This window comes from Catharus ustulatus, chromosome 1, assembly GCF_009819885.2.
Source record: "Catharus ustulatus isolate bCatUst1 chromosome 1, bCatUst1.pri.v2, whole genome shotgun sequence".
In the NCBI taxonomy this organism is placed as follows: Eukaryota; Metazoa; Chordata; class Aves; order Passeriformes; family Turdidae; genus Catharus; species Catharus ustulatus.
In genome coordinates this window covers 21,601,880-21,617,743 of record NC_046221.1, presented here as the reverse complement: position 1 = coordinate 21,617,743, position 15,864 = coordinate 21,601,880, and the positions used below count along the sequence as shown (strand labels likewise).

At 41.5% G+C, this 15,864-nt stretch overlaps 1 protein-coding gene across 2 annotated transcripts in view; it reads right to left on the bottom strand.

Annotated features, from left to right (window-relative positions):
- ITGA8 (integrin subunit alpha 8) overlaps nt 1–15,390 on the bottom strand; it is a 118,058-nt gene extending 102,668 nt beyond the window's left edge. The window contains exons 1-3 of one of the 2 annotated variants that reach the window (XM_033072044.1): nt 15,186–15,390; nt 14,903–15,027; nt 2,304–2,404 (exon numbers count right to left, since the gene is read on the bottom strand). In XM_033072044.1, the coding sequence (XP_032927935.1) occupies nt 2,304–2,404; nt 14,903–15,027; nt 15,186–15,370 (411 nt within the window). In that variant the 5' untranslated portion in view covers nt 15,371–15,390. The remainder of the gene's footprint in view (nt 1–2,303; nt 2,405–14,902; nt 15,028–15,185) is intronic. The other variant, XM_033072051.1, reaches the window with a different exon arrangement.
- Nucleotides 15,391–15,864: the final 474 nt, after the last annotated feature.

Below are 15,864 nucleotides of genomic sequence, written 5' to 3'. Positions count from 1 at the left end.
ATAATCATAAATGTTGGCTTAATGCAGTTTACTATTAAATCTGTAGCTTAAAAAACAAGCTCCTGACCGTTTGATGACATTTCCTTTTTCTCTTAGCCTACTAAGCTTAACAGACAAAGTTTTCCAGCTTTGCTGTCCAAATTTTTGCCTAAGAAATGTTGACTATACCTCAGTTTCAGATTCTGAGAAGAGTTACCCCAAATAAATGAAGTTTGGTCAGCACAGACAGCACATCTGTTGGAGATGAGTTTTTCTACTCACTTGATTAAGATTTCACAAAAGATGGTAAAGAAGCATTTTATTTCAATTTGTGAGTTGTTTAGTAGAGTACAGAAAATGAAAGATGTTGGGAGTCAGTGAGTCAAGGGCCTGCCTGAATCCTCCAGGCAGGTGCAAGAGTGCAGGAATTGAGTTAAAACCATTGAATGGATTAAAACATGTTAAGCCACCCACACATAGAATGGGAGTCTAAGTAAAAGAATAAGTTTGAATATAAGTTTAGATGTAGGTTCGAGTTTTAGAATACATAAATAAGTAGTAAGAAAGTTGGTAAGTCACCAAGTAAGTAAGTTTCATGGGAGCTGCAGTGTTTTTAGTAAGTAAAAAGTTTCAGATACTAAAATAGAAGAACAAGTTCTATTGAAAGTTAAAAAACATACTATTGTTTTTAGTAGAGGCTCCAGAAGCTCAGTTTGAAACACTACTTAGTCAGAATAGAACTTCAGTGAGAATATTGCTAACATTTTTTAGATAGAACAAAATAAATCGTATACGTAGTTTATATGTATCCTAGTGTGTTAAGAAATTAAGATTTTCCTAAGTTGAAAGAAGGTGATTTAAATTTACATGTTAGCTTATTAAAAAAACCTTGTATAAGATTCTGTCTTGGAGCAAGTTAGTGCCTTTACCTTTGCTATTGCTTTTTCTTTTTGCTTTTTTGCCTTTTACCATTGTTTTGTCACCGCTTTGCCACATCTGTCAGCGTCTCCAGAACCCAAGAAGAAGATAGGGGCTCCAGCAGCAACATCAGCCCTCTCCGGGACCCCCTGGGGATGGCTCCTGCTTTTGTTCAAAACTTTATGCTAAAACTTAGCATGGACTTTATGACTGTGCCTTAGAAAACTAATGTGCTTTTACAATAAATAACATTTTTAGCAACTACTAGCTGCTTTAATCATTCAAAAATAACCCAGCACATAGAGTGTGACAAGAGCACTGAAAGTTCCTAAGCCCACATAAAAATGTTCATCTATTTCAATTTTTGAAATGTGAAATGTTCATCTATTTGCTTAATAGAGTACAGAAAATGAAAAATGTTCATCTATTTTTAGAATTTTTTAGAATTTTTATGTTTACTTAGCTCTGTAACAGAATAGGGTGATGTTCTATTCATTATTGTTTCATTTCAAAATCCTTCCAAAGGTTAACCACAAGGGATGCAATATAAGGAAAAGCATTTTCTTTCAATGCTTATGACTACTTTTAAAGTAGTAATTGGAAGTTTTAATCAAATCCCAGGGTGATTTTTTCTTTGGTAATTGCAAAAACTAGTCAAACTAATGACCAAACCAATTATTCCTATCACAATTACTTCTATGCTGTTTTAAATGCAATTGGAAATATAAAATGTCTATGTATAAGCAGCATAACCAGCAATTACTAGGCAATAAAAATACCTGCCCACAGCTGGACCTCTATCAATACAGGTAAAACATTCAGTGAAACTGGAAAACAGATACTGTAGTTTGATAGCCATCTTGATTTGGAGTTTTTTTTTATTATCTGTTTTTATCAGCTTTTTTTTTGCAGCTGTTTCACCATGACTATGACATAGCTATTTAAAACAATGCAAATGTGACAAAAGAGGTGTTTTTCTAACTGAACACCAACAGAGGTTCTTGGCTTTCAAAACATTTCATTACATTCAAATACATGCAGTTTCAATACATTCTGTATTTAACATTCCAAATATATCTTCATAATACCAAACATTTTACAGCATACAGCTAACAGTTCACGTGTATTTCTGAAATATGTCCATTATCTGTTTAAAAAGTATCATTCACTTCCACAACAGTATAACATTGTGCTGTTTTCACAAGGCAGCAGGATCATCTTTACTTGATCAGTTCAACCCGACTTTATAGGTTGTTTTTGTTTTTTGAATTATATACTTCTTCTGCTTTATAATTCATACATAAACAGAGCCATTTCCATAATGTACACATAGAAATCTATTAAACATATACATCTGAGAAAAATAAACATTATCTCCAAATGAGTATCAAATGCGTAAGACTTACCACAACTTTTTCTTTATGAGCTTTGACTGTCGCCCCAAACCATTGATTTGTCTTAAATTCAATAGGTTCCCTGGTGCCATTGACTTTAATTTTCCTGTTGTCTGGCAAAGAAAGAAGCACTATGTTGACAGCTTATTTTTAACACAAGAGAACGGATTAACAGATATATTGCATTGTATCCACTTGTCATCATCCAACCCATTCAATAGGAAATTGACTTCTTTTTATCATTTAACATTTCCACTGGTCAGCAGAAACCACCTTAAATTCACACATGAAAATTCAAAATCATAACACTTAAACTTTAGAAAAAAATACTCAGGACTGGAATAAGAAATGCTGTGTTTCCCCCTGCCAAAAAAAAAGAAAAAAAAGAAAGATAAAAAAGAAAAAAGTTTACTTGGAATTTGTGATGAAGAATGAACAAGAATCTACAAAAATAGGTGAAAAGCCCTAAAAAGTTTTCTCAGATGTGGTAGAAACTTTCCATGTAAAAAGCGTGTTCCATAATTAGATTTTGTCAAACAAATGACATTTCTCAGCATGCTTATTCAAAGACCAACACTACAGATAGCAGAGGACTTAGTTTTTAACAGAATTACATGTGTACACACTGTCACAAGAGACAGCTTCCTAATGTTCCTTTATATACACTCTTGCAGATGTCAGCATAAGAGAAGCCATCTGGGCAAAGATTCAGGCCAATTATAATGCATTTCAGGTTTTAATAAAAAGCAGACATCCCTTCTCTTCACCCTCAGTTCTCTGAAGTAAACTGATTTCCCATATGTTCATGAGCTATGCTCTTCCCTTACCAGTCATTCCTAATGAACTTTTCAAGTTATACACAAGCAGGGCATTACTCCTACCCCCTTGTATCTGCATTCCCTTATGTTTGTTTCTGGCTCCTATCAGGAGGGATTTCAGAAGAATCAATCCTTTTTAGTCACTCTAAGTGAAAATAAAACCACATATTGTATACTTCGGAATGTTAAAAAAAAAAAAAAAAAAAGTAGTGTCAGATCATATTCTAAGGATTTACATATATTTTTAAATAACTGAGAAAAAAATACAGCCAACATTTTAAAAAGTCAACACTCCTTGGGATTTGCCCAGTAGGAATACAGGAGATACCTGAATGTTTTCTAGGATGTTAGCTCACCACTGACTTCAGCTTATGGTAACCACATAAATATTATAAACTGAGTAAGAAAGAAAAAATGCATCATACTTAGAGAACAAGGGTACTCTATATCTGCATTTTTTCCTAATAAACATGAAGGAAAGTTGAAGGAGAATGAATCTTTTAAAGTTTGAAAGTCTCTAAGGAAAGATCTTCCTTCATACAAGTATTTGCTTCTGTGCTGCACCAATTACAGCAGCTACAAAGTTCATGCTTAGAGAGACAAATGTTTAGCTCTTAAAAATTCAGGAAGTAAAATCTTAAATTACTCAAAAAATTAGTTTTAAACATACATTTTATTGAAATTAGGCCTAAACTTGTATGAATGTGAGAGACATTGTATTTGACACACTTCATGGTAGGCACTCCAGCTCCTACCTAGCTGTTGGCAACACTACTTCTGATTATTTTTTTCCAGTGAAGTCAGACCCTTTCAGACTTTAAAGGTTTCTTTTTTTCTTTTTTTAATGCTCCAGCAGATCTTAAGATGATCAATGTCCACAGATGGGTTCTTGATAGAAACAAAGCTTTTGAAGCTTGAAAATCAGCCATGGCCAGCTTACAGCAGCCAATGCTACCCTGGCTCTGAGGATACTCGTGGCCAGTATTCTAACATAAAAGGAGTTTACATTTTCAATCAAACAACATACTTGTCTATTGGCAAAGTACATCAGCCTTTGAAAATAAGTTAATTTTAAAGCTTACACAACAATTTGCAGGATTTATCAAACCACAGCTGAATTTACCAGTAAATCTGCAAGAACTGTACATATCACATGCACAATTCCACCTCACTTAGTGGCATATGGTGTTGTAGGAATCCTTCATCATGTGGTATGAGATTTTCATTAGAAAATAATTTGAAAAATACCACAGACACACGAATTAACAAATAGGTTTTTTTCCCTAGATAAATCTCTTTTGATAGAAATTTTCTAATCACTTTTGTTCAGCATCCTTGCTAGAGCTATGGAGTCATATTCCCAGTTCCTGAGGTTTTTAAAATACAGTTTAGTCTCTTGTATGTAACAATTAAACAGTAATTCAGAATGCTATAAAACATCTACTGCTTTCCATTTAACTTCAGCAAAATAAAGCAATACACACAACTAACTTGTCTGAATAGACACAAGCTGTCATTATTGTGCCCTGCTGCAACTGTCCACTTCTGAGCTAGTCACCTACTTACATCTGAGAACATGACCTAAACCAGCTATTTTCCTCCTAAAGCAAAACTTAGAGAAGGTCAGAAGAATCATGGTCTAAAAGTATCTAAAGTACCTTTTTTTTTTTTAAACCAACTGTAAATAGCCATGGAGGACCATCTTAGGTTAGAATCAGACAAAGACTATTCATTTACCCAGATAAATCCCAATTCAGTTAAAAAAAAAAATCTGTATATTCCTCAAAGCAGCATTATCTAAGCATTACAAAACGCAGTATGTCTGTATCCTGAAAACACCATTATATGACAGGGAAATATCTCTCCTTGTGCTATTTATGGGCATCTGAGGACCACAGATTAAGTCTGTACTTTCTCCACAGCTATATTTTTGCAAGGAACAAAAACTTGGTGGGAATTCAGGTTGCATTCACATATAATCTCTTCTGGAGGAGAATGCCTGGCCCCTTTTAGGAAGGAGCCCAGGCTATCTTGTATCATGATATATGACACTAGTGCAAGGATAGCAAGAGTACGAGGCAGCAGCTGGGCTGGGCACACAACGCCTGAGCCTGTCCACAGAGAGGTCCAAGGAGTGTCTGAGTACCAGCTGGATTGCTTCAGAGCCAGCCCAGGAGCTGTTCCAGATGGTCAACAGTCTGGATGACTTGCAAATTTGGCTTGAGATGCAACTCTGGAGTCACTCATAATGATACTGCCTAAGATTGTATCGCAGACTAAGGCCCAGACAACCAGGAGCATGCAAAGAGCAGAGAGGTTTATAAAATATAAATATAGGCATGAAGACATCCTTAAATTGCATTTCAGCAAACCCAAAGCACCTCATTTTCTACTGCAGGAGCCATGCCTCCTCTGCATGGTACTGCCCTAAAATACAGCTTCAGAAGTAGGTCTGGAGATATAGAAACATGATTATTAAAACCAGAATTCCTTCACCCAGTTTTTTAGTTGAGGTACCTAGGAGCTACCAAATAGGAAAAAAAAAAAAAAAAAGCCCCTTACATTGCCAAAATAGTAGCTGGACAAACACAAAAAGTTGAGTTTGGACAGCAAAAAGTAAACCCATGTTAAGAGCAATGGCACAGATTCACTTGTAGGAATTAAAGCCTGAATCTAGAACAAGTGTTATTGCAAAACCATCATTTACACATGTGAGAGTACAGTAATTTCATGATTATAAGCCGCACCGGATTATAAGCTGCACTTTCGTTCGCAGTGAGGATGCTCGCGTAAGTTTCACGAAGTTGCCAATTAGTAACAGAATCACGGGATCGTGGGGTTTACTGGCTCGCCGCTGGGGTTGTGCGGATGTGGCTCAGCGCTGCCCTGCCACCGAGGCCGTGCAGGCTCGGATCGGTGGCGTTGCCCCCCTGCCGGGGCCATGCAGGCTTGGATAGGCCCCACTGCCCCGCTGCTGGGGCCAGGCGGGCTCCGGCTCAGCTCAGGGCTGCTGCAGGCTCGCACTTCCAGGTTGGCAAATTTCTGAACCTCATCCATATCTTGGTCGCTCCTGAGTGTAAGCTGCACTTCCGGGTTCAGACCAAAATTTTAGTCAAAATGGTTTATAATCATGAAATTACAGTAAATTTGGTGTGTTCCATGGGAACTGGTCTCCTCTCAGTCACTAAGTCAGCACATCAAAAACAGCTTAGTGGGCATGAATCAAACATTTCCCTTACCAATTTTTTTTTAAAATACTAATTAATATCTGCGTAAGAGATGTATGGGCAAACACTGGTAGTTACTTATTGTGATTCATTCAGCTCTTTAAAACTCTAAATAAAAAATGCAGCATCTTTTACAATTTAAAAATACAGTAAATTCACGAATACAAGCCGCACTGAGTATAAGCCGCATCTCTGGGTGTTGGCAAATATTTCGGTTTTTGTCCATAAATAAGCCGCACCCGAATATAAGTCGCTCTGTTGTTCGCAGCGAGGACCCGCGTGCAATTAGTAACAGAACCGCGGGAGGGCGGAGTTTACTGGTTGAGCTAAGGCTGTGCAGGCTCGGCCTGCCAGGGGCTGCTGACAGGGCCAGGTGGCCCAGCCCGGTGCTGCCGCTCGGGGCCACCCGCCACTGCCACTGGGCTCGGTCACCCCGGGTCGGCGCTGCCCCGCGGTGGCAGGCAGGGACGGAGCTTCCCCTGCTCCTACGGTAGCGGCGGTGGGCGGGGACGGAGCTTTCCCGCGCCCGTGGCGCCGGCGGCGGGCGCGGACAAAGCACCCCGCCTCCTCCCCGAGCCGCGGCAATGGCTGCGCGGGGTTCCCGTCGGCTCCCGGAGCCACGGCAATGGCGGCGCCCCCCCCCCCCCCCCCCCCCCCCGTCCTCCCCGGGTCGCGGCAATGGCGGCGCAGGGCCCCCGTTGGCTCCCCAAGCCGCGGCAATGGCGGCGCACCCCCCCCCGTCCTCCCCGGGCCGCGGCAATGACGGCGCGGCCCCCCCCCCTCCTCCCCGGGCCGCGGCAATGACGGCGCAGGGCCCCCGTCGGCTCCCCGGGCCGCGCCAATGGCAGCGCGTCCCCCCCACCCGTCCTCCCCTGGGCTGCGGCAGAGGAGGGAAGAAGAGAGCTCTCCCGCCTCTCTCCCTGCCCCCCGTGCTGCCTGCAGGGAGCCAGGGCAACACAGTAACACTGTAACAATCGCGGAATGCCGGTTTTTACTGGCAGGTGCTTGGCTCGGCGCCCTGGCTGGCACTCCTGAGGTTGTAAATGTCAGAAAATTATCCACGTATTAGCCGCCCCCGACTATTAGCCGCACTTCCGGGTTTCCACCAAAATTTTTGTCAAATTGCTGCGGCTTGTATTCATGAAATTACTGTACTCAAACAAACAAAAGCAAATCAAGATGGTGATCATTCAAAGGTTGAACTCCATGATCTTAGAGGTCTTTCCCGACCTAAATGATTCTGTGATTCTTTGAAAATATTTTAATCAAACTCAATGCAGGAAAATATTTCTTCTAGTCAAAGCAAAATGTAATACACCTGCAGCTCTTTCACATAAGTTTTCACCATTCTAGAATTTTGAAAAGTATTATGTTTAAATGCTCTGGGTCTATTTGCTTGTACGTCCTGGATAAACACAAATGTCCATTAACCAGGCATCTGCAGCAGGTTCAGCTACACTCTGCCTTCAGATCTGTGCCTACATCCATGATGGGAAATCCCTTTCAAATACTTGATGTATCTGTGTGTGTATGTACGTATGTACATCCATCACACAGAAAATATGAACTATGGATTTCCTGTACTTGTACATAATTATATATACACAGAGTAGAGGTGAACAATCACATAAATCTATCCATATTTGTATAAAACATGAATATTAACATATAAAACAAACAAATATTTCTATAAATTTATACAGGTAAATATATAAATGTGAATGTCCCTCATATCAAGACAACACTTGGAATGTTATGTACAGTTTTGAGACACCACTACTTGCAGGTGTTTGGCCTAAAGAAGAGAAAGTAAAGGATGATCTCTGTGCTTCATCCAGTGTTCAATAAGTAGAGAGAAGAGAGTGCCAAACTCCCATTTGAGGTATGCAGTAAAAGGAAAAGGGGCAACAAGACACAAGTGGCAGCAAGGGAATTTCTGAATAAATCTTAAGCACTGGAAGAGATTCCCCAGAGAGACTGTCATTCTCTCTCTCTGGTCTGGTTTCAGAAGCTGGCTACAAAAGGCTCTGAGTAACCTCAGTTAACTCTGAAAGCAGCTCTGGTTCATCATAAGTGCTCTGGCTTACAGAAGGGGAGAGCGAAGGCTGCCAGCATACTTGCTCACATATTCTAGAAGTGAGGGAAACAAGGGAATCTTGACAATCCTACTACCATAGGAGTTCAATGATACTACCTGTTACAAAGCAAAGAAAATTCAGTAACTTGCACAGCATCATCAATATTAGACCCTCACCAGAGGGACTGAATTCAAATACAAAGCTAAACACTAGGTATGATCTAGGGAACTAAGCCAAACAATTGCTTTTAATTAATGCTGAGGGAAAAAGGGACTCCAAAGGGTTGAAAAATAGTAAGGATATGCAAAACACTGTCATGATGAGAATAGTTGCTTCTATATTTAGATTTATCTGGTTCTGCAACCATCTATTTTGTATGTGGTTTTTACTGCATCTTAGCTGCTATTCATATGAGTCATTTTAATTTAATAGATCATATCTAAAGAGCTTTACTTGGACATTCCAAGAATCAAAAGAAAAAACCAAATCATCAAACCCAGTAGGATTTTTTCCCTAAACACAATCTGATCAAAAACAAATTAAGACCTGAGGGCTTGAACTAACTTAACTAAGAGTACTTTTTTCCTTTCTTTAGATAGGGCTGAGATTTACAAAAGAAACTCATGAGGGTCTATTATAAATCAGAATGCTACAAGTGAACCATGACATACCAGATAAGGTCTTAAGTGTAGAGGACTAAAATGTGTCAACATGTAAAAGTTCTCTCTCAGCAATTTCTCTTCAGATGCAAATTTTGTTTTATAACAGGATTGTAAGTTTTCCCCAGAATCTAACAATCTCCAGAGTTAATAATTTTTTCATGTAACTAAAGCTCTCAAGTCCCACAATACATCTTCTCCTTATATAGTACCTGGGTTCTGTTACAATCAGCTCAACTGCTGGCCAGATTAGCTCATGTTTTTTATCAACTGCACGCTTGGTCAGAACTGATTTACATCCCCTTCCCTGCTCCTCTTCAGAGGCTGTTCAGATTTTTTCCAGCTAGTTTAGAAAAATATAACCTATTTTAGTAAAACTGGTAGAGTGAACTGATAGCAAAAAAACCACCCTAGTGTGTTCTGGAAATTTAAGGGAAGTGGTATCTGAAATTCTGCCTTCATGACCTAATTTAAAATATAAGAACTTGATGCAGCCAAAATCTGAACTATTAGCTTTTTCCAGATTTCAAATGCAATAGTGCACTTTAGGGGGTATTTTAGCCTGCTTCTGACTGCAAGATACTTTGAAGGGTTCAGAAGTTGCCTAGTTAATCAAGAGAGGAGAAAGTTTTCTTGTTATTGCTCTCCTGCTACCTCTCCTGGCAGCTGAATGGAAGAGCACACAGCTGAAACAAGGACTTGGTAATTCTACCTCAGTGTTAAGGCAAAAATAGTCATTGTAAACCCATTTCATACATAAGAAACTGAAAAGAAGTTAGCTTTGTGTAGGCAAGAGAGGAAAGACAGACCACAAGCCTTTAATATGATGCCAATGCTTGTTTCCCTGTCCTCTCATTGAGTTTCAGAGTATCACAGCCTTACACTGCAATGCAACCGGACAACTTCACAAAGTAGGGAAACAAGGGAGAAGAGTCACTGCCCTTCAATCTATATTTCCTGGAGTAAGAGGATACTAAAAGCCCTTCCATTATACTTTATCTCAGTTCCCTGCTGCAAAGGAGCAGGTTAAAGCACCCATTGTGCTCCCAGGAGCAGTGCTTTGAGCTTCTTCCCAGATCTTGACCCTGGCACACAGATTTAGGGGGCTTTAAAGAAGTGCAAACACAGAACTGCAGAGTCAGTGCTGTATCAACAGCAGGAAACACAGAGAGTTCCTGCTAAAGCCCCTTCTTGGCTGCAGGCCACATCACTGGCCAATCCATATGGGAATGTCCGGTTATACGACTTGCTTATGGATGGGTCAGCTCAAATCCTACATGACAAAATTTCATCCTCCTTCCCTGCTCTGTTGTTTGTCAGGAATGCTATTTCATCAATAGGATTAATTATTGTAAGTAAATAACCTCACTTCTTTGGAAATCTCTGGGTTAGCTACCATGAAAAAGACATCGGTGGCCTAAGAAATTAGTAATCATCTGGGACAACTTCCTCTAGAGCAATTTCAGTTAGGTGATGTGGCTTTTAGGAATGGGCTGCAGATACTCCTGTACCTCTATTAACTCAAATTAAATCATCTTCTCAGCAGGTAGTTTAACCCACATACATTTCCACATTAACACAGATTATGCAGCTGCACATAGCACTCAGACCATCTTGGGCATTCTAACACAAGCACAATGCCACAGAGAGGATTTCACAGCAGTCTTGTTTTTGAGTATCATTGCTAGTAGTAAGGAGCCCAGTCTGTGTTTGACAGGTTGAACATGGCACTCAACAGCAGTTATGTATTTTTTAACAGTTATTTGCATCTTTGACTGGAAATACAGTGTCTACTCCCTCACCTGATCTTAGCCTCCGAGGAAAAATTAAAAAGAGTAAGGCGGCTTCATAAACCATAAAGACTTTTCTTTTGTCATTTAAAGCTTACATAATCCAAAAAATAAAGTTTAGTACTGAGTGCCACAGTCTGTGTGGTAAGAAGGAGGTTATCTGCACCTTGCCAGTGACTGGGTGCATCCCTTGCAGCGTCATATCCCTGATCCACTGGGCAACACTGCAGCTGCCTCCCACCATTGTCAGGATGTCAGATTCAATTAGGCCTGGCACTCATGTTCTCCCTTTGGGACTCTATGGCTCAGGATATAGAATGACATTTTTTAAAATAACACTTCAGTTATTTTAAAAATAAAAATATATTACTTACATAGCTAAATAAACATACCATAAACAAACAAACAAATCCCTTCAGCCCAACGGCCTTTACAGAACCAAAATTCATCCTATCTCAACACTGAACATCATAAGATTACCCTAAGCAAGACTAAGTTGTTAACTTAGATGTCTGCCACTTGTCACTGCTTGATATGGGGCAGTGAACAAACACCACCTCTGTCTAAGGCAATAAACAGTTTAGAAATTCAATGGATTACTTTTTTCTTCTTTCCCTTTCCTCACTCCTGAGCCTGTTCATGTTCATCATTGCCTCTTAACAAGACTTAAATGTTGGTGGAGACAGATTTTGTTCCTTTCTAGTTAATGAGGCATATCTATCCATTCATTAAACATCTCAATAACTGTAAAATGCATGATAACGATAAATTAGTACAAAGTAACTCCACACCATATCTGAAAATGTCCAGAATCTTGATTTAAATCTGTCACAGAATACTAGTCAGTGTCCTCACTGTTTTCGTTTACTAGGACCAAGATAGTAACAGTGTTAATACAAATAGCATGAAAGCATTTGCAAACAAAGGAATCTCACTTGAAATTAGATGTACTATTTTTGTGGAAACAGAAATAATCTGTGCAGTTACATACGAGTCTTACCAATTAGATGTCCACTTAAGATATTTGTTTGTGGCAGTAAAAGTCCAAACATCATCCAAGTGCACACACTTCATGTTTTCTCCTCAAGGGCAAAACATAACTTGCCTTGAATGCAACACACCTGAGTTTCATTTGTGCATCCAGTCCTCAGAAGCAGAAGACATGACCCCTCATGCTCTTTCCTATTTTAAGCCACTGTCTTTCAACCTCTTGGATTTGTCAGTCTCTTGAATTTTTATGTAATAGTGAAAATTTTAGTTTCTGTGACCTGAAGCAATTCCATATTGAACTTTGGATATAGTATATGTGAGTCTGCTTGACTTTAACAAATTCTGCAGCATTTAGAAATCCTCCCCACTGAACTTCTGAGGCTGGAAAATGCCGATGTAGTAAATTCTGGATCCACTTGTTGGTTCACACTGCCTTTCTTTCCAGTTCTTTCCAGTTCCACTCAGTTTTTACTTCTGAACTTAATTAAGAACGTTCCTAATTATCCAGTAGTTTTGTTTCTTTTATTGTGCTTTGCTTTGCTAATCTAATTGAAAGACATACTAGTTAGAGTCAAGAAGAAAGAATTGAAAAATTGAAGCGTTGTATAAAAAATGCATCAAAATGAAATCTTTCAGCTCTGAAGCAGCCTCTGTAGTTCTTCTGTTTTGTTTCAGAAAACATTCCCAAAGCTTCACAAGACTTTTAAAGATCTCCTACAAGGCATGAAGCATTAATCTTTAATATTAAAGCTGATACAACTGAAATTCTAGTCTTCTAACAACTTTTGAGTGTTTCTGTTTTGAAAGAAAGAATAATCTTGTGGTAAAGGCACTGGAAGAAAAAACTTCTGATTCAGAAACCAGTATCATCAACTTTTTCTATGATCTTTGACAACCCAGACTGACTTGTTTCTGTCTATTGAAATAAATATTAAAAATGGGAATAGCAACATTTCTGAGTGATGTTGTAGGAGAAGGCATAATGAGTACAAGATGCCTGTACAGGAGCCATGAACTGAAAACACTCCACATATTTACCAAGGACTATCTAAGTCCCAGTAGGCATAACATAGCTAAAGGCTTCAAAGGCAACTGTGTGTGATAGACGATTTGAAATAGTTTCACCTAGGACAGAGCTCACGTAGACTGCTCTGCTTGGGGGAACAGCGGAAAAGAAGGAAAACTTGATTATGTAAATAATGAGTTTTGGAGAGAAAAAAATGACATGTAATATACATCCAGAAATCAGCAAAAGGAGTTGTCTAAAGCATATTGGAGATGCTCTCTCTGTTGTGGGAATGAAGAATAGGGTGTGGTACAAGCGAACCTTCCCGGGGTCCTTGTCTACAGGACATTGCTGAATTGTGCCAAATGACACCTTTACTGCCCTTGGGACTGAAATTAGAGAGACAGGGACAGCACTGCTAAACCTGCCTATGCTGCCATCCTACGACAAGGACAGTGCATCTCTGCCTGCACCACAGTGGCCCTCTGGCTCAACTTCAGTTCTCTGCAAGTCAGGAATCTACATAGAGGACACAACCATCTCTGGAAGACTGAATGAACCGCCCCATGGAGATTCCAAGCTGGATACTTGTGTGATGCAGTTCAAAGCCTTATTGATATACTTACTCTTCAATTTGTTTATGTCTTTATTCAAAACATAGTATCTGCAAAAGGACATCTCTGTGAAGAGTATGGAGTTGTCCCATGTTTCCCACAGGAAAATCACATGTCCTTCTAGGTTTCATCACTAGATTTTCATAAATTTTTCAAAACTCCCCTTCAAAAATATGATGGAATTTTCATTTGGTCTGTAAGTTTTCTATTCAAATTTGAAATTATTTTGCATACGTAATACATTGCCCTTCTGTTACATGAACTGTCAAACCATAAGATGAGAAATGCATTAATATTTCCTCTATTTCCTGGTTTTGTTTTAAATATGCACACTCAGGACATATTACAATTAATGTACATATTGTCTATATACATTTCCATTTATATATATATAACCAGACACTGTACATAGTTTTACCTGCCCCAGCAGCCACGTACACACACATAAGCTATCACTCAGTCAGTCTGAAGAATGCTCAGCATGATGGGACAGTCATCCTGATCAGCATTCCTAGACACTAAGATAGTAATAAGATGTGGGTGGCTGGATTTGGGAGCAGTAAAGAATTGTGCTGCTTATTTGCTACAGTTAAGTGAGCTCTTCTAATATAACTTCTGCTTTCAAAAAAAAAAAAAAAAAAAAAAGAAAACCAAAAGAATTGTATTGTGTTCCCATTTCAATAAACCACAAATACTAAGATTTAATATACAACCTAAAGAATAATGATTTTTGCTTAATGGTCAAACTGTCAAAGTCTGCCTCAATAAAGGAATCAGTTTTAAAATATCTGCAAACACTAGGTTTAAATTATTTTCAAGACCTATAAAGAGACAACAGAAAACATAAACAGCTTGAATTGTTTAAAACGTGTGTTCCCTCTAATTAAATAGGAAACATCTGTCTTGGGATTTTGGAAGTGGATATACTCTATCCACATTATGTCTAAATGGGTTTGCATCTAGCTTCAGTATTCTGAAACAAAATTCTTGCTTTCTGAATAGAATTAAATAAGCATGCCACACGAGGCACTTCATCCATCAGAACAGCTAGAAATCCCCTCGATGAAAATGCCAGCAAAGACTAGAAATCCATGGTTCACAGAAGTGTGAGACAAGGCTTTTGGGGCTTTGCCTCCTGAACATGCAAAAGCATTTTCAAAAGCAGGAATCTGCCACAAATACCTTTCATTAAAGAAGAAGAAAAAAAGGTATTTATTAAGATGAACTACTGATCCCGGAGGTCACAATCCTGTTATTTCTCTGGGGACCATTAAGCCCTTCCCTGCAAGAGCACATGCATTCAGACTGCCAGGAGCGGGATTTCCATCCGAGTGCAGATACTCGGATCAAAGCGACCCAAGTGCAGGGATCGCGGAAGAGCCGAGGGGTCCCGCGCACGGCGGCGCGACACTCGCTGTCCCGCACTTACTGGTGTTGTCGAAGGGGATCTGCCTGCACGGGGCGGCGGGCCAGGCGCAGTAATACACCGCTCCTCCTTCCACGATGTCTGGCTGCGTGGTGTTGGCTTTGGGAGCTCCCACCAGGACACTGACCCTGCGGAACACGGCGGGAGGTCAGCGGGGCGATCGGGACAGGCGGGCCACGGGCGCTGTCACCCCGCGGGCGCGACGCCGCCGTTCGCCCGCCGCCTTCCCTCAGAGCTCCCCGGGCCCCGGGGCGGCCCGGCCCCCAACCCCGGCGGCGGCACTCACGTGCTGGGGTCGGGGATGTAGAAGTCCACCGAGTACCCGAAGTAGCTGCCCGGGGGCCCGCTGTACACCGTCAGCTTCTCCTCGTCCAGGTTGAAAGCCACCAGCGCGGGCGCCCAGAGCAGCCCTGACAGGAGGAGCAGCGGGTGCTGCCAGCGGCGGGGCCGCCCGCGGCTGAGGGGGAGCATCCTCGCCGCCTCCGCGGCCGGTCCCGCTGGCGCAGCGGAGCGCAGTTGTGGGGCGGCCGTGCGGTGCGGAGAGAGGCGGAGAGGTGGGGATCGGGACGGAGAGGTGGGGATCGGGACGCAGAGGTGGGGATCGGGACGCAGAGGTGGGGATCGGGACGGAGAGGTGGGGAACGGGGCGGAGAGGTGGGGAACGGGGCGGAGAGGTGGGGAGCGGAGCGGAGAGGTGCGGAGCGGAGCACAGAGATGCGGTCCGGCCGCCGCCGAGCGCGGGCGGGGGGCGGCGCGGGAGGCTCGGCCCCGCTCGGCCCCGCTCGCCCCCCGGGGGAGGCGCGCTCGGGCGCCCCCTGGCGGCCCGCAGCCGGCGGCGGGGCGCGCCCCGGCCCGCGGGCACCGAGCGCACGGAGGCTCCGCCGCTGAATCTGCGACAAACAGCGGCTGAACAGGACACCCCCTGACTGCCCAGCAGCCACCGATGGCTGCCGTGGGGCGGTCGT